Source organism: Phyllostomus discolor, chromosome 2 (genome assembly GCF_004126475.2).
Source record: "Phyllostomus discolor isolate MPI-MPIP mPhyDis1 chromosome 2, mPhyDis1.pri.v3, whole genome shotgun sequence".
NCBI classification, from domain to species: Eukaryota; Metazoa; Chordata; class Mammalia; order Chiroptera; family Phyllostomidae; genus Phyllostomus; species Phyllostomus discolor.
Window position 1 is genome coordinate 193,113,121 of NC_040904.2, and position 18,322 is coordinate 193,131,442.

At 34.3% G+C, this 18,322-nt stretch overlaps 1 protein-coding gene across 1 annotated transcript; it reads left to right on the forward strand.

The window, feature by feature from the left end:
• The first annotated feature begins 2,235 nt into the window (after window positions 1-2,235).
• On the forward strand, window positions 2,236-10,546 carry CD69 (CD69 molecule). Its single transcript, XM_036019360.1, has 5 exons — window positions 2,236-2,381; window positions 6,277-6,399; window positions 7,418-7,617; window positions 7,971-8,074; window positions 9,446-10,546. Exons 1-5 carry the CDS (start codon window positions 2,324-2,326, stop codon window positions 9,552-9,554), a joined length of 594 nt encoding a protein of 197 aa, XP_035875253.1. The 5' UTR covers window positions 2,236-2,323; the 3' UTR covers window positions 9,555-10,546.
• Window positions 10,547-18,322: the final 7,776 nt, after the last annotated feature.

Here is an 18,322-nt window from a genome sequence, read left to right on the forward strand (position 1 = left end):
CATCCTATAAAGTAAAAATAAATTTAGCTTTTTCAAAGAATAGAGTGAAAGTCAACATAGCTGGCCTAGTGGGAGTTGAGGGAAAATTGTGGGAAATGATTTATCTACCTGGAGAGCACACACTATTTTCATTATGTTAATGTGTCTAACTGTTGGAATATTCAAAATTCAAAGACATAATGGTTTCCAGCTCAGAAAATTGTATTTTCATACTTATGCGGGACTTATCTAGAGGATAAGGTACGTTAGTAAATGGTATAACTGGACCAGATTTTTGTTAGCCTAATCAGCTGTTGAAAAGTCCTGCTTTTCATGAGGAAAAGACACATGGCAAGGATTATCAGTGTGTGTGAGGATATTTTCTTTCTCTTTATACTTCAGACTGAGAAGAGATCAAATAATGTTGTAGATTTCTAACAGTAATATTTTTACACATTTATCACAATATAGTGTGTATAGCTGGTGTCAGATATGGACATGAAACCAGATCTCCCAACTCTAGAAGGACAAATACACATTTAAAAGGTCTAAGCTGTTTGGCCCTGCCCAGGTAGCTCAGTTGATTAGAGCATTGTCCTGATATGCTTAGGTGGTGGGTTCAATCTCTAGTCAGGGCACATAATAGCATAATATCAGATGTCCACAAGTGATATAGAGAAAGAGAAGGTTTTACAGAATCTTAGAGTATGACATTTTATTTTACATGCAAAAGGCCAGTGAAGACCTCTCTGGGCTGATGAAAATTGAACAATGAGTGAACTGAATTAAAGAGAGAGCAAGGCATTCAAGCAGATAGAGGAAGAACATCCAGAGAAAAGCCAAAGACCAGAGAGTGGAAGTAGGCTTGACAGTTTTGTGGAAGAGTGAAGAGATTACTATTAGAGAGAACAGTGGCTAGTAGGAACAACAGGAGGACAGGTAGCCAGGTTCAGAACATGGACCTTCTAAACAATAAAAAGCTGATTCATTTTTACGTAAGCTTGATAAGAAGTCATTGAGGGTGGAAACAAGGAAAAACTTGATCACCTCACCAAAACGATATCATTTATTTACAAGACAAACTGTTCAACTGCTATCTGGAAAACATACTAGGATATTGGCGAAAAATTAGAATGGAAGCAAAGAGAGCCTTTAGGGCCAATGTGTACCTCTTCATGTCTTAGATAAACAGATAAATATCATGCCCTAACTCACCTAGAGTAGATGATAATTTCCAACCCACCTAAGCTTGACATTTTCACAAAGGCTTTATTGTAAAAACAGAATGTCTCTACTCTACAGAAGTGATATTAATGATCAGATTTTTGGCACCATTGTTAACCATGATGTATTTTGATCTCCTCCTTAAATCACCACACGTGGACATTCTGCATTCATTTTGTGCTGATCTTAATAAGTTATCTGTATGATATTCACACTATGGCCACATGTCTTTATAGTAATCATATTCCAAATGTCTTAATACTCAGGACATAAGAAAAATAATCCAGCAGATAGGGGAAAATATATTACTGAGGAAAAACAAGAGTGGTTTAAATGACAGTAAAATTTAACAAAAAAAAATTAAAAGAAGATAAATGAAACAGATAGCTCAAGATAAATAATTTTAGAACACAGAAAGGAAGTTCCAGACCACAGGTTTCTATTTCCTGCATTAAAGCAACTACTTACCAAATGATACAAAAACTCCTTCAGAAAGGAGTGAATGACAGACTTCTGACAGCCAATTTATAGCTCCCTAAGGAAATTTTTCCATGCTGACGCAAGATCCATGAGGATAGAGATCTTAAAATTCTTATTCAACAATAAGTTATCTAGCTTTAAATAGTGTCAAGTTCATAGTGAGTGTTCAATAAATATTAATGAAATAAATGAATGAATGGGATTCCAGAGAAATATTACTCTCCAAATTATTTCCATCTCAAAGTTGGAATCCCTAACTTTGAATTCTTTACTTAGGTATGCTGTCTCCTAAGTTATTGTTTATTTTCTACAAATTTAAGGGGATGTCACAAATTCTGGGAAAACCCCAACTGCCTCTTGATGCTACACCTACAGTTGTGAGAAAGCACATTTCAGACAGCAGGGAAAACCCATAACTCACAACAACACATTATACACTGTCTGGGCCACTGGAGCATAAATTAAAGTGAACTGGAGTAGTTAAGTGATTAGAAGGCAAGAGGAAGGGGGTGGAGCCGCATATGCGACTATAAATGCAACTATAAAAGCTCAGAGACTCAGACTGAACTAGAGCTCCAGCGAAGACTCACTGTAGACTGTCTTGAGCTGAGATTAACCAGAGAATCAGACCAGAGTAAAGATGATTGCTGAAGATTCTTCCCTAACAGAACACAACATCTTGGAGAGAGGACAACAAAGTAAGTCAGATCTTATTTTTATATACTGGTAATAACTATATATGTAGATGACATGTACTGGGTGTGGCAAAAGTAGATTTATAACTGTGAGTGCATGAAACACAAAGTATATTCATGTATCATTATTGATTCTTGTATTATTTTTCATACAAACAACTCTAATCCTACTTTTCCCCCATCCTGTAACAGTACTTAGGGAAGAAAATGAGACTTTGTTTTTTGAAGAACTTGGTTAGATACTATTTCAGTCAGGATAAAGGAGAAAATGGGAAGAAGTAAACATGTCTTTATCTATGAGAAGATAGGATTCCTGAGGCGAGAGGAAACACAAAGGTGAATGGCAGAAGATCTTCGAGGATCTGTTTCTCTATTTCAGTTTATATTATCTCAATTTTTAGATGCAACTAGAAAAACCTCTGTACTAGGCAGGAGCACTCTCCCCTTTTCCATATCCACCTGACCATATTCCAGGAAACTCTGACTTTCTATACAAAACTTCTGTTTTCCACATAAACCATTACATTCTTGATTGCCTTCACTTTGCATCTTTCTGTGCTCCCTGTGTGCCTCATTTTGTGTTCTTATGATAGCATTTCCCAGGTGTTGAAAGTGACGGTTTCTAATCTCTGAAAGGGCAACCATGTAAGCATCTGTACTTCAAGCTGTCCAACAGTAACTTATGAAGAGAATGTCATAAAAGAATTCTTGAAAATGCCATCTTCTGCTTCTATATTCTTTTTTAAGATTTTATTTATTTATTTTTAGACAGAGGAGAAGAGAGGGAGAGAAACATCAATGTGTGATTGCCTCTCACACGTCCCTGACTGGGGACCTCGCCTGGAACCCAGGCATGTGCCTTGTCTGGAAATCGAACCGGCCACCCTGTGGTTCACAGGGTGGTGTTCAATCCACTGAGCCACACTAGCCAGAGCTGCTTCCATATTCTTTATGGGACTCTTTTCATAGATTTCATCCTTCAATTTTACCATCTAATTATTGACTTCAAATTCTGCATGAATCAGGCATTTTTTTCTTTTTTCTTTTCATCAAAATATGATAATCATAACTATATACTATTTCCCCTCTTCCATTGGTTTATTCTGTCCGTGGATCCATTCTATTTATTATTACTAAAATTTTACATTGTTTCCCTACAATTTGTTTCTATGAGACTTTCTTGATTTTTTTTCATTTCTCTCTCTTCCTTCTTTAATCATTGAGGTACCCCAAAACCTAGCGTGTAGGAAGTAGAGTTTATTCGTAAGCAGCAATAGAGGGATGTGTTATGAACAGCAGAACTCAAACAATCTAGAGGAAGGGATTGTTTTCTGAGAATGTGTCTACTCAACTGTTTTGTGTTAGAAAAAGTTTTATCTACCACAAACCCATCTTTCACTTAAGAACACAAAATGCAGCGTGGATAACAAGTGCAAGCTATCCCAAATTCTTGGTAACCACATAACCATAAGGCTATGGCCCAGTTGAGGTGCCAAAAAGTAAAACTAGTACAATAATAAAACTACTCAATAAACAGAGGTCATAGTTCAAAAAGGTCCTAATTGAGAAACTCTTAACTTTTCCTGAGATCATCCCAATTTTCCATTGAACATTTAGTTTCTGCTCACCTTAAAGTTGCTTTATTAGTATGAACAACCAAACCATCAAGCATCAGCTCTCTGTGGGTCACTATGTAATGGTGGATTTGTTTTCAATTTCTCCTTTAATAAGAAGAGCCTATCATCAGAGTGGAAGTATTGGGGGAGTGTTTGGTCATCTAGGTGATAAATCAAACTGAGTAACAATAGTCCTCACTAATGAACAGAAAGTGCAATCTGAAAAGCATCTGTACAGTTTACCCGCTGGATAAGCCAACAGACTGAGGTGGCCTTTGCGGTCCCTGAGCTATTTGGATGTGTTAGTACTGCCCCAGGAACAAGGGCTGTTGCTGCACTGAGTCCAGGCAGCATGATGAGAAGTGAAACTAGTCAGAGAGCTCTGAACTTGCTACCCTGCCTGCCCTGGGCTTCTGGTAACAACTGGATGCCGGTAAAAAGAGAAAGAGTTACTTTGAGAAGCTGAAGGCAACAGAATTAGGCAGGGGAGAAGCAAAGGCATCCCTTGAAAAATCCAAATCCAGATCTATGGTGGAAAAAACAACCCCAGAAGCAGAAGCTGATGTTGACATTCATGTGGTACATGACTGTTAGAGAAAGCAGCATCTCTTTGCCCAGTTTAACCTTAGATAAATGTTTGAAGACAAAAATACATGCATTTCAAGATATGTGCTTTTAATTGTAAAAGTCTTCTTATTGAAAAACAAGACATTTTCATATTTTGAGACTTTTTATCATAGATTTTAATATTAATCAAGTAGCAATTTTATGTTTTACTTTCTCAGGATGTAGAAGGGAACTATGTGTTACTTGTGAAGCCAAATTTTAAAAAAAGAAACTGATAGCTTTTTCTAGCAAAAATCCAATTCAAACTTTGAGTCGCAAAATCCCCTTTTCTCTTTTCTCAGTTATTTTTTTATATCTTAGAACAGATGTTCCTCTGGGTTTGTGTGTGCATGTTTGTGTAACTAAGAATCATCATTCACATTATATTTACATTCTAAATCTTTCAACAAGTAATTTTATTGATGAAATCAAATTTTTACTTTGTTCCATCATTATACAAAGGGTAAATGAAAAAACTTCTGCCAAATATTCTGTCTTTAACACTGTTTTGTTTCCTCTATTACTGTTTATTCACATATCATTTTAGTCGAGGTATTATTAGCATACACTGGATGCACAGATTATAAGCATACAATTTAATCAATTATAACTCCAACTCCAACAAACATTTGAAATTTTCATCAACCCAGAAAATTGCCCTGTATTTCTTTTCATTCAAATTACCTTTCCTACATAGATAGAAGCAATCACTTTTCTGAATTCTGTCACTGTAGTTTAATTCAGCTATTCTTGAATGATATATTAATTGAAATAAACAGAATATAACTATATATGGATTTTTCACTCCAATTATTTTTAAATTCATCCATTTTGTTACATATATCAGTTTTTCTTTTTCAATTGCTGGGCAGAATTTCTTTGTATGGATAATAGCATAATTTGTTTATCCATTTTCCTGTTGATGTGTGTTTGGGTTATTGTTAGGATTTGGATCTTAAGAATAAAATTTCTATGAACATTCTTGCACAAAGCATTTTAAAAACATATTTTCATTTCTTTTGAGAAAATACATAGGAATAGAATGTCTGGATTATAGTGCAGGTATACAATTAATTATGTAAGAAAGTTTTCCAAAGTATTTTTCATTTTACTCTCTTATCAGTAACATGTGAAAATTTTAATTGCTTCACATCTGCACAAACTTCACCAAAAACTACTATCATTCTTTTTCATTTTCAGTCATGCTAGTTGTATATATTTATATATGTATATCAATTCCAGAGTTTTATTATACTATCTCCCTTTTACCCTCACTTACATCATCTCTCTTAAGCAGTAAAGGCAGAGAGGTTAGAGATTATGCTTAGGACTTTCTGATATGTCATCTAGACTAATCAGATATTTAGTAAATGTTTTTATAGTGACTAAAGTAATAAAACTATGCTAGACAGAATTTTCATAGCTATTAAGTATATATATATATTCGAGAGATATTGTATGATCTCATTATTATGCCTAGATTGTTTCATTTTTATCCAAAGTGAAACTAGCCAAATTCACTCAAAAATTGGGGAAAGTCAAGTTATAAATTTTATACGCTTACAGGATAGGGAGACACATACCTCCTTTTTAAATTAAACGTATCAAGAAAATATCTAATGTTGCTCTTGTACTTCTGCAGTCTGCCTGAATTCATCAACTCTCTCTCTCTTCAGGAAGTACCTCCAGCCCTGTCTTTGTATCAAATAATGAAGGGTCCCTTTCAGTTCCTGTTCCATGCGCTGTACTGAATGTGGTCTTCATCACCGTTCTGGTCATAACTCTCATTGCTCTATCAGGTGGGTCTGGACTGTATGAATTCATAGAATTCCTTTTCTGTGAGCATTTGTTGTCATCCCAGCTGAAATCAACAGGGATTACTTAGTCCAATTAATCAGAAATTTTGAGTAATTTAAGATTATCCCATACATCATACATGGTGGATTTCCTAAAAAATACTAGATATCATCCCATGTTTCTTCAATGATTAATATAATACCATTCTGAGTTTTCTGTATGAAAATTGCCTATGATTTATACATTATTATGGAAAAAATTACTTTAATATAGGTTTAAATATGGAATGAAAGGAGCAGATTCACATTCTAAATAAATCAACATTTACTTAGAAAAAATGTGGGCTGCACACTTATTGTTGACAGAAAAAATAAGCCATAGATGAATCAGGACTTGGTTAGGCATTTGCCTTTCACCTCGAACACCACTGCCCAGTGGTTATGAATAATTAAGAATAGATAGATCTAGACACTCTCAGAGTCAATGTCACACAGTATTCAAAACACACTGTTATACCAGGATACATTTGTGTCTTTCACATGCATGAGTTGTTATAATTTTGTAAAACAACTCATGTCATAGACCCTTTTGTATCCTGAATGACTGACTCCCCTGCGAGTTTTCTTCCATCTCCCTACACAGTGTTCTACTGTCTACTGCAAGTTTGCTCCTCCACCCCTGCATTCAGACCCAGAATCTTACTTGAAATGTTTCATGCACTTTGCCCTTTCTAGTCCAAGGCTATTTACAAGATTTTTCTGTTTTTTCTACCGCTTTTGGACATTATAGCCAAAGAGCCACCCTCTTTTTTTTTTTTCTTATACCCTCTACGATGATCATTAGGCACAATGGGAGATATGGTAAAGTGGGAACCTGCTTTCTTAAGCTTTTTAAAATTTGCCTCTCTTGCCTTTCATTCTTTATTTTATCACCTAGTACAGCACCGCATTCCCTGAACTAGGTTTGTGTGCTGTGGGTATTCAGTTCCTTTTGTAACTAAAACAATTTTCCTGTCTACAGTGGGCAAGTACAATTGTCCAGCCCAGTATGTGCCTTCAGAACCCTCGAGCGGCCCTATTTCTTCATGCTCAGATGACTGGATTGGATATCAGGGGAAATGCTACTTCATTTCCAACACAACAAGGAATTGGACCTTGGCCCAAAACTCTTGCTTGAAGCATGGTGCTACTCTTGCTCTCATTGATTCTGAAAAGGACATGGTAAGATAGTATTCGAAAACAATTTCATAAAATATTGCAATTTCCTTTTATATGGCTCATCTGTGATTTCATTCTGTTTCCTGATTTATGAAGAAGACATTATACCTGTCTCCCATGTAGGAAAATTTTGTCTGAGGTCAAAATCAGGGCTCCATTTAACCCTGTAAATTTGATTTGAATGCTTAGCTTCAAAGACCAGAAATCCAAATAAGTCAATTCTATACAGAGCTAACAAATGACCAGCTTAAGTACTGTACCTCAGAATCAGCTTTTGAGAAATTGCTTTCAAGAATTATAGACCTACCTACCCAGGGGGGTTGCTTAATATGCACCCTCTTTGTGCTTTCTTCCAGATCTTTTTAAAGCGATATGTGGGTCGAGCTGAACACTGGATCGGGCTGAAAAATGAAGCTGGTCAGACTTGGAAATGGTCAAATGGCAAAGAATTTAACAACTGGTAAGTTTCAAGATGTTTCTTTATCCTTTTCAGGCTTGTAGCTCAGGAAAACCATTTTCCTTTTTTCCACTGTTCTATATGAAGGTTGTGCTCTTTCTAAACAGAGCTTTAACTATCTCTTTTGTATGCTTATACTGTTTGGAATTCTTTAAAGGAAGGCTTTGATGTTATCATTTTGTTCTTTTCATCTACCTGGAATTCATACAACAAATGCTTCTAGTAATTTGATCTCAGAAAAAAATGTGGAGTGAATAAGAGTACGTTAGAAATATGCCACGAATAGTTACGATGATGCAAACATGATCTAACATTTTCAATCTCATATTAATATTTTAGTGATAAACCAGTCTTTGGACAATAACTCCCTTTTACTACTTCCCAGTTCTCATCTCCACAGGGGTAAAGAACAATATTTTTGTACCTAATTAGAAGCTTCTGTGGACCTGAAATAAAACTTACTCCAGAATTAAAGAAGCTGACTTTATTTTCTTTACATGTAATTAAACTACATTTTAAAGTTTGAAGGACACTTTATAAGTTTAGTGTTAATATTTCTTATCTGAAAACTCAGAGTTGAATGAATTTCTAGTTATCTATATAGTTTTATTATACCCTTATTTTGCAACGTATGATGTGCATCCACATTTTTGGCCCAAATTTTCAGGGAAAAGACCTTTCATTTTAATTTTCTAATTCAATTATTTATTTATTTATATTTAGATACTTGGGGTTTTTTGTATTATAAGGGGATTTTAGCATTTGTTTTCAACATATTATGGTACAAGAAATTTTATGTAAGAAATAATTACAAAACACAAGAGCAGATACGAGATATTTCAGGTATTACCCATGTATAATGCACATCCTTATTTTTCCATCAAAAATTTGGGCAAAAAAGTGCACATTGTATGTGGCAAAATACAGTAATTACTGGTACAGAGAATAAATTCAAATCTCTAGAAAAAGAATTCCTAATAGGAGTCTAATGGTACCATATCCACAGATGAGCTTCAAGGGCCATAACCCCCTACAATTGTATGCACTGACATGTAGCCTTGTTGAATGTATATACTTTCAGGGAATTGTTTCTTGAAGGGTTTGTGAATTCAGAAATGGTCAAGAGTCACTCCTCTGGTGGCACGCCAGCCAAATAAAGGGAACTCTTAACTCTTCTCAGCTTTGTACCTTCTTTCCACATGCTCTTCCTTTGAATAACTGTCTGCCATCTCTCTAGATTAGTCTATGATCATTTGACTGGCAGACTTGCCTCATGCATTCCTACTCAGCAAAAACAAAAAAGTTTTTATTTTCATGTAACTGAACAGAAATGACGATCTGAAAATAACTCTTAGTTTCTTTATTGTTCAACAGGTTCAATCTTACAGGATCAGGGAACTGTGCCTTTCTGAGTAGCACAGAGGTCAGCAGCACAGAATGTGGACAGAATTTGCACTGGATATGTAGCAAAGCCTTCAAATAATGAGAAAGCATATTCGTTGATAGACTCTTATTTCATGGAACCCAGGAAATTTGTGTCAATGGATGCTGCTCTCTGGTCAGACTTTTTCCATAAAAACTTTGTGAAAAACATTGTATTATTTTGGAATCCTCCTTCCAAACAAGACTGCATAGAAAAGGAAGAGAAATTCCAAGAATATCTGTGTTATCTGCACTGTGGAATAAATACCCTGGTCATAAGCTGAAAACATCACAGATTGACGGATATTTACATCCAAAGAATGAAAAGAATGACTTTAAACCTTTTGACTGCACTTTACACTTTATCAACTCAGGAATAATGAAATAGCTAGGTTTAGAGCCATTATTTATTGTTGGATGACTACCAACGATGAGCATCCTTCATGCCTTTGCACTATTTGAAGGAGTTAGATGGCAGTATTAAAAACCGAATGTAAACAAAGGAAATTTCAACTGGTAGCACAGACATTGTCTAAACGCATTTGTTAAACTCAGAGAGCATTTGTAAGTGGACAAATGCTTATGAAACTAAGCTTTGTAATATTTCTCTCTTTTTGGAGAAGTTTGCCAGGTTACTTTGTCACTTTTCCCCCCAAAAGAATGAGATGACCTTATACTTAAGTCATTGTTCTTTACCTTACTTCTTCAACGTCTTTTTCAATGGTATGTAGTTCTTTGCCTTTAAAACCGTCTACACCCTGTTTTACAAAGATAAAAACAAAACCAAAGAACATTGGAATATTTGTAAACAGATAAGTGCTGGAAAGTGTGCAATATACAGTGTCGCAGATTCCTATCAGAAAAAAATCTGTACTGTTCAAACCCACAATATCTGATTATAGACTTATGCCTCTCCTAATCAATTCTATCATGTGCAGTACTTCATGTGAAGTATTTTTAGTGCAATAAAGTGTTTGTTTGTTTGTCTTTTGTATTCGGTGCAGTTATAAGCTGATTTTGTGTATGTGAAAATAAAAACAATCAACAAAATGATTTATAAGAAGTGTTTGTTCCTTTAAAATGTACTGAAAATTGTCATACTATATATATAGGTAAAGAAAAAATGCTACAACATTAAAAAACACTTTTCTATTGTAAAACTTTAGCTTTACAACATGGTTTCTACTTTTTTGTTTTCATATGTGTGTTTCTGAAAGGACTGTATTCATTTTTTTACAATAGCAGACAGTAAATATTTTAATTGACTTGAAGAGAATTTATGTCATTTAAAATCTTTTTCCTCTCTTATTTTCTTCTGCTTTATTGTTTATCACACTTATACTAAAGAAGCACAGAGAAAGTAAGAGACACAAAAATTCATTTTGTGAGCACCTGCTTATAAGCTTATTCTGTCTCCAATAAGACAGTAATTGGTCTTCATAAGCAATGTACTGAAAGCATCTTATTCCAAAATGCTATAGATATTTTAGTTATTTACATAAAATAATTCATTAGATAGAAATGAGGTACTACATAATCTTGGTATATTTCAGTCAGGAGAAAATCTATTACTTTCAAAATTGTTTTATGAATATATTTTGTAATATACTTCTCTGAAAGTTGGAATGTGTGCTATATGTGGTATCTTTATTTTTTAAGATTTTATTTATTTATTTTTATTTTTTATTATTGCTCAAGTACAATTGTCTCCACTGCCCCCCACCATTCCCCCAGACCTCGGGCTCCACCGCCTCCCACCCCTGACCCCACCCCACCTTGGTTTCACCCATGTGTCCTTTATAGATGTTCCTGAAAACCCTCCACCTTTCCCCCCATTATCCCCTCCCACTCCCTCATCTTTATATGTGGCATCTTTAAACTGTTGTCATTAGTATGGCGTATTGAAAAGAAAGGTGGATTCCTGGAGCTGCTCAGTGATAAATAATATAGAAATTTTTTAATCTCAGTGTCCTTTAGTTCTCACAGCAGTAAAATAAAACAAATGGCCTCCAAGCTCTAATATACTATCATTAATAATATCAATGTACTCCCCCTGAGTAATGTTAGAAAAAAAACTGTTATGATTCGTGTACTATTAAAATATCTAAGTAAAAAGCATTGCTGTTTGGAGCCAAAGCACAGAAGAAATATTGCCAGAGTTTCATCTCTACCACTCACTAATTGACTAGCTGTTTAAATTAGAATTAGTTAAAACTTTAGTTAAAAGTAGCTGGAAACTTAATTAGTTAATATATGAAAAAGGACTTAGAACAGTACCTGGATGATGATAACTATTGTTACCTGTGTTTTATTTTGCTTTTTCAACGTAATTTCAACTTCTTCCTCTGGGAAGGGAAATAATTGCTCACCTGCTTATTTCACATAATTTTAAGAACTGAATACATTTAAAAGTGTTTTTAAAACAATAAGATGCCATTAAAATGTTATACACCATAGTCAGTCTTCAATAGACTCAAAATTTTTATAATATGAATACAGAAATTACTTTTCTAAGTTTGTTCTCAATTTTTATAAATTTGACTAAGTTTTTACACATGGAAATGTAGCATAACTAAAATTAAATTGCTAAGCATATTTTGGACAAAATGTTAAAAAGTATATGACCATAGTGATTGTTGGTGATAATATAAATTGATTTAGTTTAACCTTTGAAAAACAGTTTGAAAATATTTATCAAAAACCTTAAAAAGATTTATCCTCTTTTTTATGTGATAGTTTTTTAGGGGAGTATTTTTTTAAAGGAATAATTTTAGATGTGCAAGACATAATTATAAATATGTTTTTCCAAAGGACTCCTAATAATAGTAAGTCAGAAGCTACTTAATTGCTCCAAACTAAAGATTTAGTTAAATACGATTCTACTACATGATGAAATAATATGCCAACGTTAAAAATAACATTCAAGATGAATGTTTGTGTAAATGGGAGAGTATCCAAACCTATTATTGCTAAGTCAAAGTAATATATACATTAAGATTTTATGCCATTAAGAAGCATTATGTTGAGCTAAAAGATCCAGGCACAATATAGTATCTGCTATATGATGGCAATTATATTCCATTTATATGAAATTCAAGAACAGGCAACACCAAACAATAGTGACAGAAATCAGTGGACGCCCCTGTAAGTGGGCTACAAGGAAGAAGTGTGAGGGGCGTGAGGAGCCTTCTGGTGTATATCTTATCAGAAGGGGTGCTTATAAGCATAAACATCTGTCAAAACTTACTGAAAAGAATACTTTAACTCTAAATTTTATTTGATGTAAATATACCTAAATAAAAAGTGGCAATATATCAAAAAATATTAATTATGTATTTTGTGTTTCTATATGCTAAAAGAGAGAAAGACTACAAAGGCAAACAAAATGGGTTTCCCAGAGTAGCAGGAGTATAGATAATATTTATTTACTTCTCTATGTTTCTGTATAGTTTCACAGTATTCTATAATAAATAGTTGTACTACTCTTCATAAGAAAATCATTTATTTTAAACCCCAATATAGGATTGTTAAAGGAAATAATTTCATGATTTAGAATACAGCTTTACATTCTATTAACTAATTATGAATAATTACTTTCTGGTACCTAATTACAAATAATTGTTTTCTAGCAATTAACTACAATTTTGCTTCAAGAATCTCCCCTGTAAGTTATTTTTTGGCTGCATCCCCAACCCATGTGGTCACTGACAAGCTACAGTGTCACCTAGTGGCTATATAAATTATTGCACCTTTTGTTTCGCCCTTTCTTGGAACAATTGTGATTTTTTTTTCTTGTAAACAGTGTTATAGATAATGTAATGTTGGTTCTCTTTTTGCCCCACGGTAGAGATAAAATAAAAACAACCTGAATTTCAAATAGTAACAAATGTATTTTGGTTTCTTTTGTTTTCCAGCTTTATTACGATATAATTGTTACCAAAAAAACTACATATAATTGGTGTATACAATTTGGTGAGTTTGAACATATGTGTTACCATCACCACAATCTCGGCAATAGACATACCCAACACTTCCAAAAGTTCACTTTGTTCCTGTGTGTGCTTGTATATGTGTTGTGGTTAGAACACAACACGAAAACTAAACTTCAATTAATTCAGTAAAGTTGCAGTAGACAAAATCAATATACGAAAATCAGGTGCATTTCTATACACCAACAATGAACTATCCAAAAAAAATTAAGGAAACAGCCCTGGCTGTTGTAGCTCAGCAAATTGAGCTTGGGCCTGTGAACCAAAAGGTCACTGGTTCTATCCCCAGTCAGGGGACATGCCTGGTTGTGGGTCAGGTCTCCAGTAGGTAGTGAATGAGAGGCCACCACACATTGATGTTTCTCTCCTTCTCTTTCTCTCTCCCTTCCCTTCTCTTTAAAAATAAATAAATAAAATATTAAAGAAAAAAGAAATTAAGAAAACAATCTCATTGACAATAGGACAGGAAAAGAATAATACATTTAGAAATAAACCTATTAAATGTGTGAATACCTACTAGTACATTGAAAACTTTAAAACACTGATGAGAAAAATTAAAGCAGACATAAATCAATGGAAACGTATTTTGTGTTTGTGGGTTGAAAAAATTAATATTTTTAAAATGTTCATATTGCCCAAAGTCATCTTCAAAGTTAGTGCAATACTTAACAAAATTCCTAAGAGATTTTTAAAGATACTAAAATTCATATGGGTGACAAAGACCCCAAATAGGCAAAGTTATCTTCAGAAGAGCAAAGATGGAAGGTTCACACTTCCTTATTTCAAAATATATTATAGGGGTACAATAATCAAAACAATATGGTACTGAAATAAAAATAAAAATAGTTCCATGTAGACTAATGGAACTGAATAAAGAGTCAAGTAATAAACCTACACATATATGGTCAACTGATTTTTGATAAGGGTGTCAAGAATACACGATGCAAAAAGGATGATAGTCTTTTAAATGTTGGGAAAACTGGATATAAACATCCAAAACAATGAAACTGGATCCTTATCAATTTCTGCTTTTTCTTAAACAGATACTTAGTTACCAACATCATTTGGCAAATTACCCTTTCTCCACTATGCTACAGTCACTATAGTCATAAATCTCATGGTTTTTTGTTTATATAGTCACTTTCTAGACTCTTCATTGTGCTTTACTGATATATTTGTCTATTATTCTGCCTAACTACATTATCTTAATTAGCATTCCTTTATAGTAAGTTTTTATTTTTAGTAGAGCAAGTTTCTCTACTTTATTGTTCTTTATGTGTATCTTGATTATTCTTGACTGTTTGTATTTCCATTTAAACTTTAGAATTGTCTTCATAATTTTGACAAGAAACCTGCTCAAATTGAGATTCAATAAATTGATAAACCAAGCTGGCAAAAGTGACATCTTTATTAAGCCTTTTAATCCCTGCTTATGATTTAATCTCAGTTTATTTCAGTCTTCTTTACTTGCTCTCTTTAATTTCTTTTAGACTTTTATAAATTTTTATGTGAAAGTCTTGTATATCTCTTTAAATTTATTCCTAGACATATTACAGCTGTGATGTCATTATAAATGAAATTTGTGCTAGGTCAAATGACCTTCTGCAAGATATCCACAGCATTGAAAATGTAAATATGTGATATTACCTGGCAAAAAAAAAAGTTTGCAGATGTAATTAATATTATAGACATTCAGATAGATTATCCTGGATTGAATGTGTAGTCCTGAACTAATTACATGAGGCCTTAAAACAATAAAATTTTTCTGACTACAGTTTGAGAGATATAATTGACATATTTTTCAAGTGTACAACATGATTTGTGATATATATATGAGAATATATGTATACACATATATATGAAAATGAACACTACAATGGCTAGTGACATCCATCACTATAATAGTGTTTATTCACATGATGAGAACTTTTAAGAAACTTTCAAATGTACAATAGAGTATTACTAACTATAGTCACCATGATGTATATTACATTCCAGTGACTTAGTTATTTGATAACTGGAAGTTTGTACATTTTGGTTATCTTCACCCACTCTGTCCACTCCCACACCACTTTGGGCAACCATCAATTTGTTTTATTGTATCCATGAATTTGTTTTTATTTGGGGGGGGTGGAGGGGGGTGGTAGAGGGGGGTGGTAAAAAAGATTCCACCTGTAAGTGAAGTCATACAGTATTTGACTTTCTCTGTCTGACTCATTTCACTTAGAATAATAGTTTTTTCTTGGAGAAAACTAGCCCGTATAAAAGACCTACAAATATTGAGAATAAGAAAATATGAGCAGTCTTTGCCTGAATGTCCATAGGAATATCCACTGGTTCCTGACATAGAGCTTCCCACTGCTTAGTTAGTACCTTACTCTCATGCATCAGTAGACATTCAAGGATCACTAGATAGTTAGGTAGGTCTCTTAACATGTGGAGACCAAAACAAGCACAAATAACATGAAGTTCAGACTGAAATTGATGGTAAAGGACAGAAAACAATTTAAATATTTTTAAAATTAATAACCATGGGAGTGAGAAATATAGAAAAACTGAATCACTTAAACAAAAAGAGTAAAATAAAAAACATTAAAGAACAAGAACAAACCCTGGGAAATTAAAGTTTTAATGAAATAAATTAAGGTAAACTAATTTTATACAATGAGTGGAGGAAAAACTTGAGGCAGTCTCCTAGCTAGTAGAATCTATACATTTAAAAATAGGAAAAGATGTAATGATAGTAGAATATAAATTAAAGAGCACCAATATCTCACAACAGAAAGGCTAGAAAAAGACATTAGAATAAAAATAGGGAGAAAATTATAAAATAAATATGAAAGTTTTTTCAGATGTTAATATGTTTTCTGTTTAAAATGTCCCACTGAATGCCAACAGAAAGGGTAAGAATAGATCCAAAAGACACCTCACTATGGAATTTCAGAATTCAAGAAATAAATAAAAGATTCTTAAAGTTTCCAGATAGAAAAGTTAGGCCCCAGACATAGGATCAGAAATTGGAATATTGTATGTTGAAATAAGTATTATATCATCTGACAGAAAGTGTCACTAAAATTAAGAGAAAATGTGATTACCAATTTTAACTTTTACATTCAGTCAAACTATACTTTAATTTCACAAGTATAATAAAAGCCCATTTCAGACAAAATAATCAAAACTATAGACCCTTTCTCTCTCCTTCCCTCTCCCTCTCTCATATCATGTCATGTAGACAAAAATATCTTAAGCTTAATATGAATAAATGTCTATGCTTATAATTAAGTAAATGTCTCTCATCACTAGTTAGAGAATATTGGTCCTTCCAGTTCTGCTTAAACCTCAGTTTTTATGTGAATTTGAAGTTAATGATCCCATGGTTTCTTGTAAACTAAAATATTACTCCCTATTTTAGACCATATTTCCTCTTTTTGTAACCGTATGGCACTAGTGAATTGCAGAACTTCCCTTTTCTCAGACTTCCCTCTCCATGTGGTTCATTACTTAACACACTCTATTGTCTGTTTTGTGTTTTTAACATTTTAACACCATTGACTTGAATATGTTATTGTGCTGTTGTTGTCTTATTTTCCTGTTTTGTGCTTTCACGATGTTGGTGAAAAAGGGGACCTTTCCAAATTCTTTTTTTATTTTAATTTTTATTTTTTATTGTTGTTCAAGTACAGTTGCCTCCATTTTGCCCCCACCAATCCCCCACCCCAGCCATCCCCACCTCTCATCCCTGATCCTACCCCCCTTTTGTTTTGTGCATGTGTCCTTTAGAGATGTTTCCGAAAACCCTCTTTTCCCCCCATTATCCCCTACCACCTCCCCTCTGATTACTATCAGTTTGTTCTTAAGAACATATGCAATTTATTATTAAATAACCATTCATCCTTAAGCATTACTATTTGTAGCCCCGTTTCCTAACACAAAATGCCTCTTTGTAAGAGAAGGTAATCAAGAGGATATGAGCACAGGTTAACAACCCTCGAGCTGGACCTGAGCATTTCAAGGCTCCTTACCCAGCTCCCTGGGAATGTACACTCTGCCTACTGTCCCACAGTTGGAGCTGTCCCAAGGACATAGTCTTGAAAGAGTAAGCTGTTCTTGAGATCTGGACTGAATATGTGACTGAACACAGTTAACATCTCTACATAAATTTGTAAGGCTTTGGTAAGCATCTACTTGTGAAAATCTACTCATCTTGCAGTCTCCTGAGAAAAGCCTCATTAAGTATGCTCTTTTGCTTATTAAAATTGCCACCTAGCAATCTGGAGTGGAAGACCTCTTCTTTCAATCTCTCCTTGCCCTCTGTGTACAGGGACCAGTTTGCCCACTGACAGTTGAGGAGCCAGCTAGGAGACCAAAGAAACGAGCCTTGGGAAAGAGGCATCCTCAGGGGAAGACCTCAGTTGGCCACCTAACTCTATGAGAGAAGGCATAGCCCATATGTTAGATGCTTGTGGACTGCCACTCATGTACAGGGACACCCCCAAACACCAGGTGCTTTAATGCACTTATTTGAGGAACTGTGCAGAACATGCTGTGGCTAAGAAAGAAAAAGAATGACTGCGCAGTGGGCTGGCCTGCACTGTGGGCACCAAAGCTCAGCCACAAGCTGAAGCTCTAATTAGAAAGTTGGAAGAACAGCTGAGGTTAGAAAAGGATGTGCAGTTGTCCACTGCTCTGTTACCTTCAAGGCTGGCAAACAAGTGGTAGAGCAGGGTAAGTTGGAGACCTTAGTGTGCCGCTGTGCACAGCCAGGAAGGTGCAGACTGCCATGGTTGAAGGTCCAAGAGCTTGTGACCAAGACTGGCTGAGATGCTAAGAGGTGAAATCC

Coding starts and splice junctions, on each gene's coding strand:
- CD69 (XM_036019360.1), top strand. CDS start 2,324: ATGATTGCTGAAGATTCTTCCCTAACAGAACACAACATCTTGGAGAGA. Junction 7,618..7,970: donor TTGATTCTGAAAAGGACATG/GTAAGATAGTAT, acceptor GCTTTCTTCCAG/ATCTTTTTAAAGCGATATGT. Junction 8,075..9,445: donor GGCAAAGAATTTAACAACTG/GTAAGTTTCAAG, acceptor ATTGTTCAACAG/GTTCAATCTTACAGGATCAG.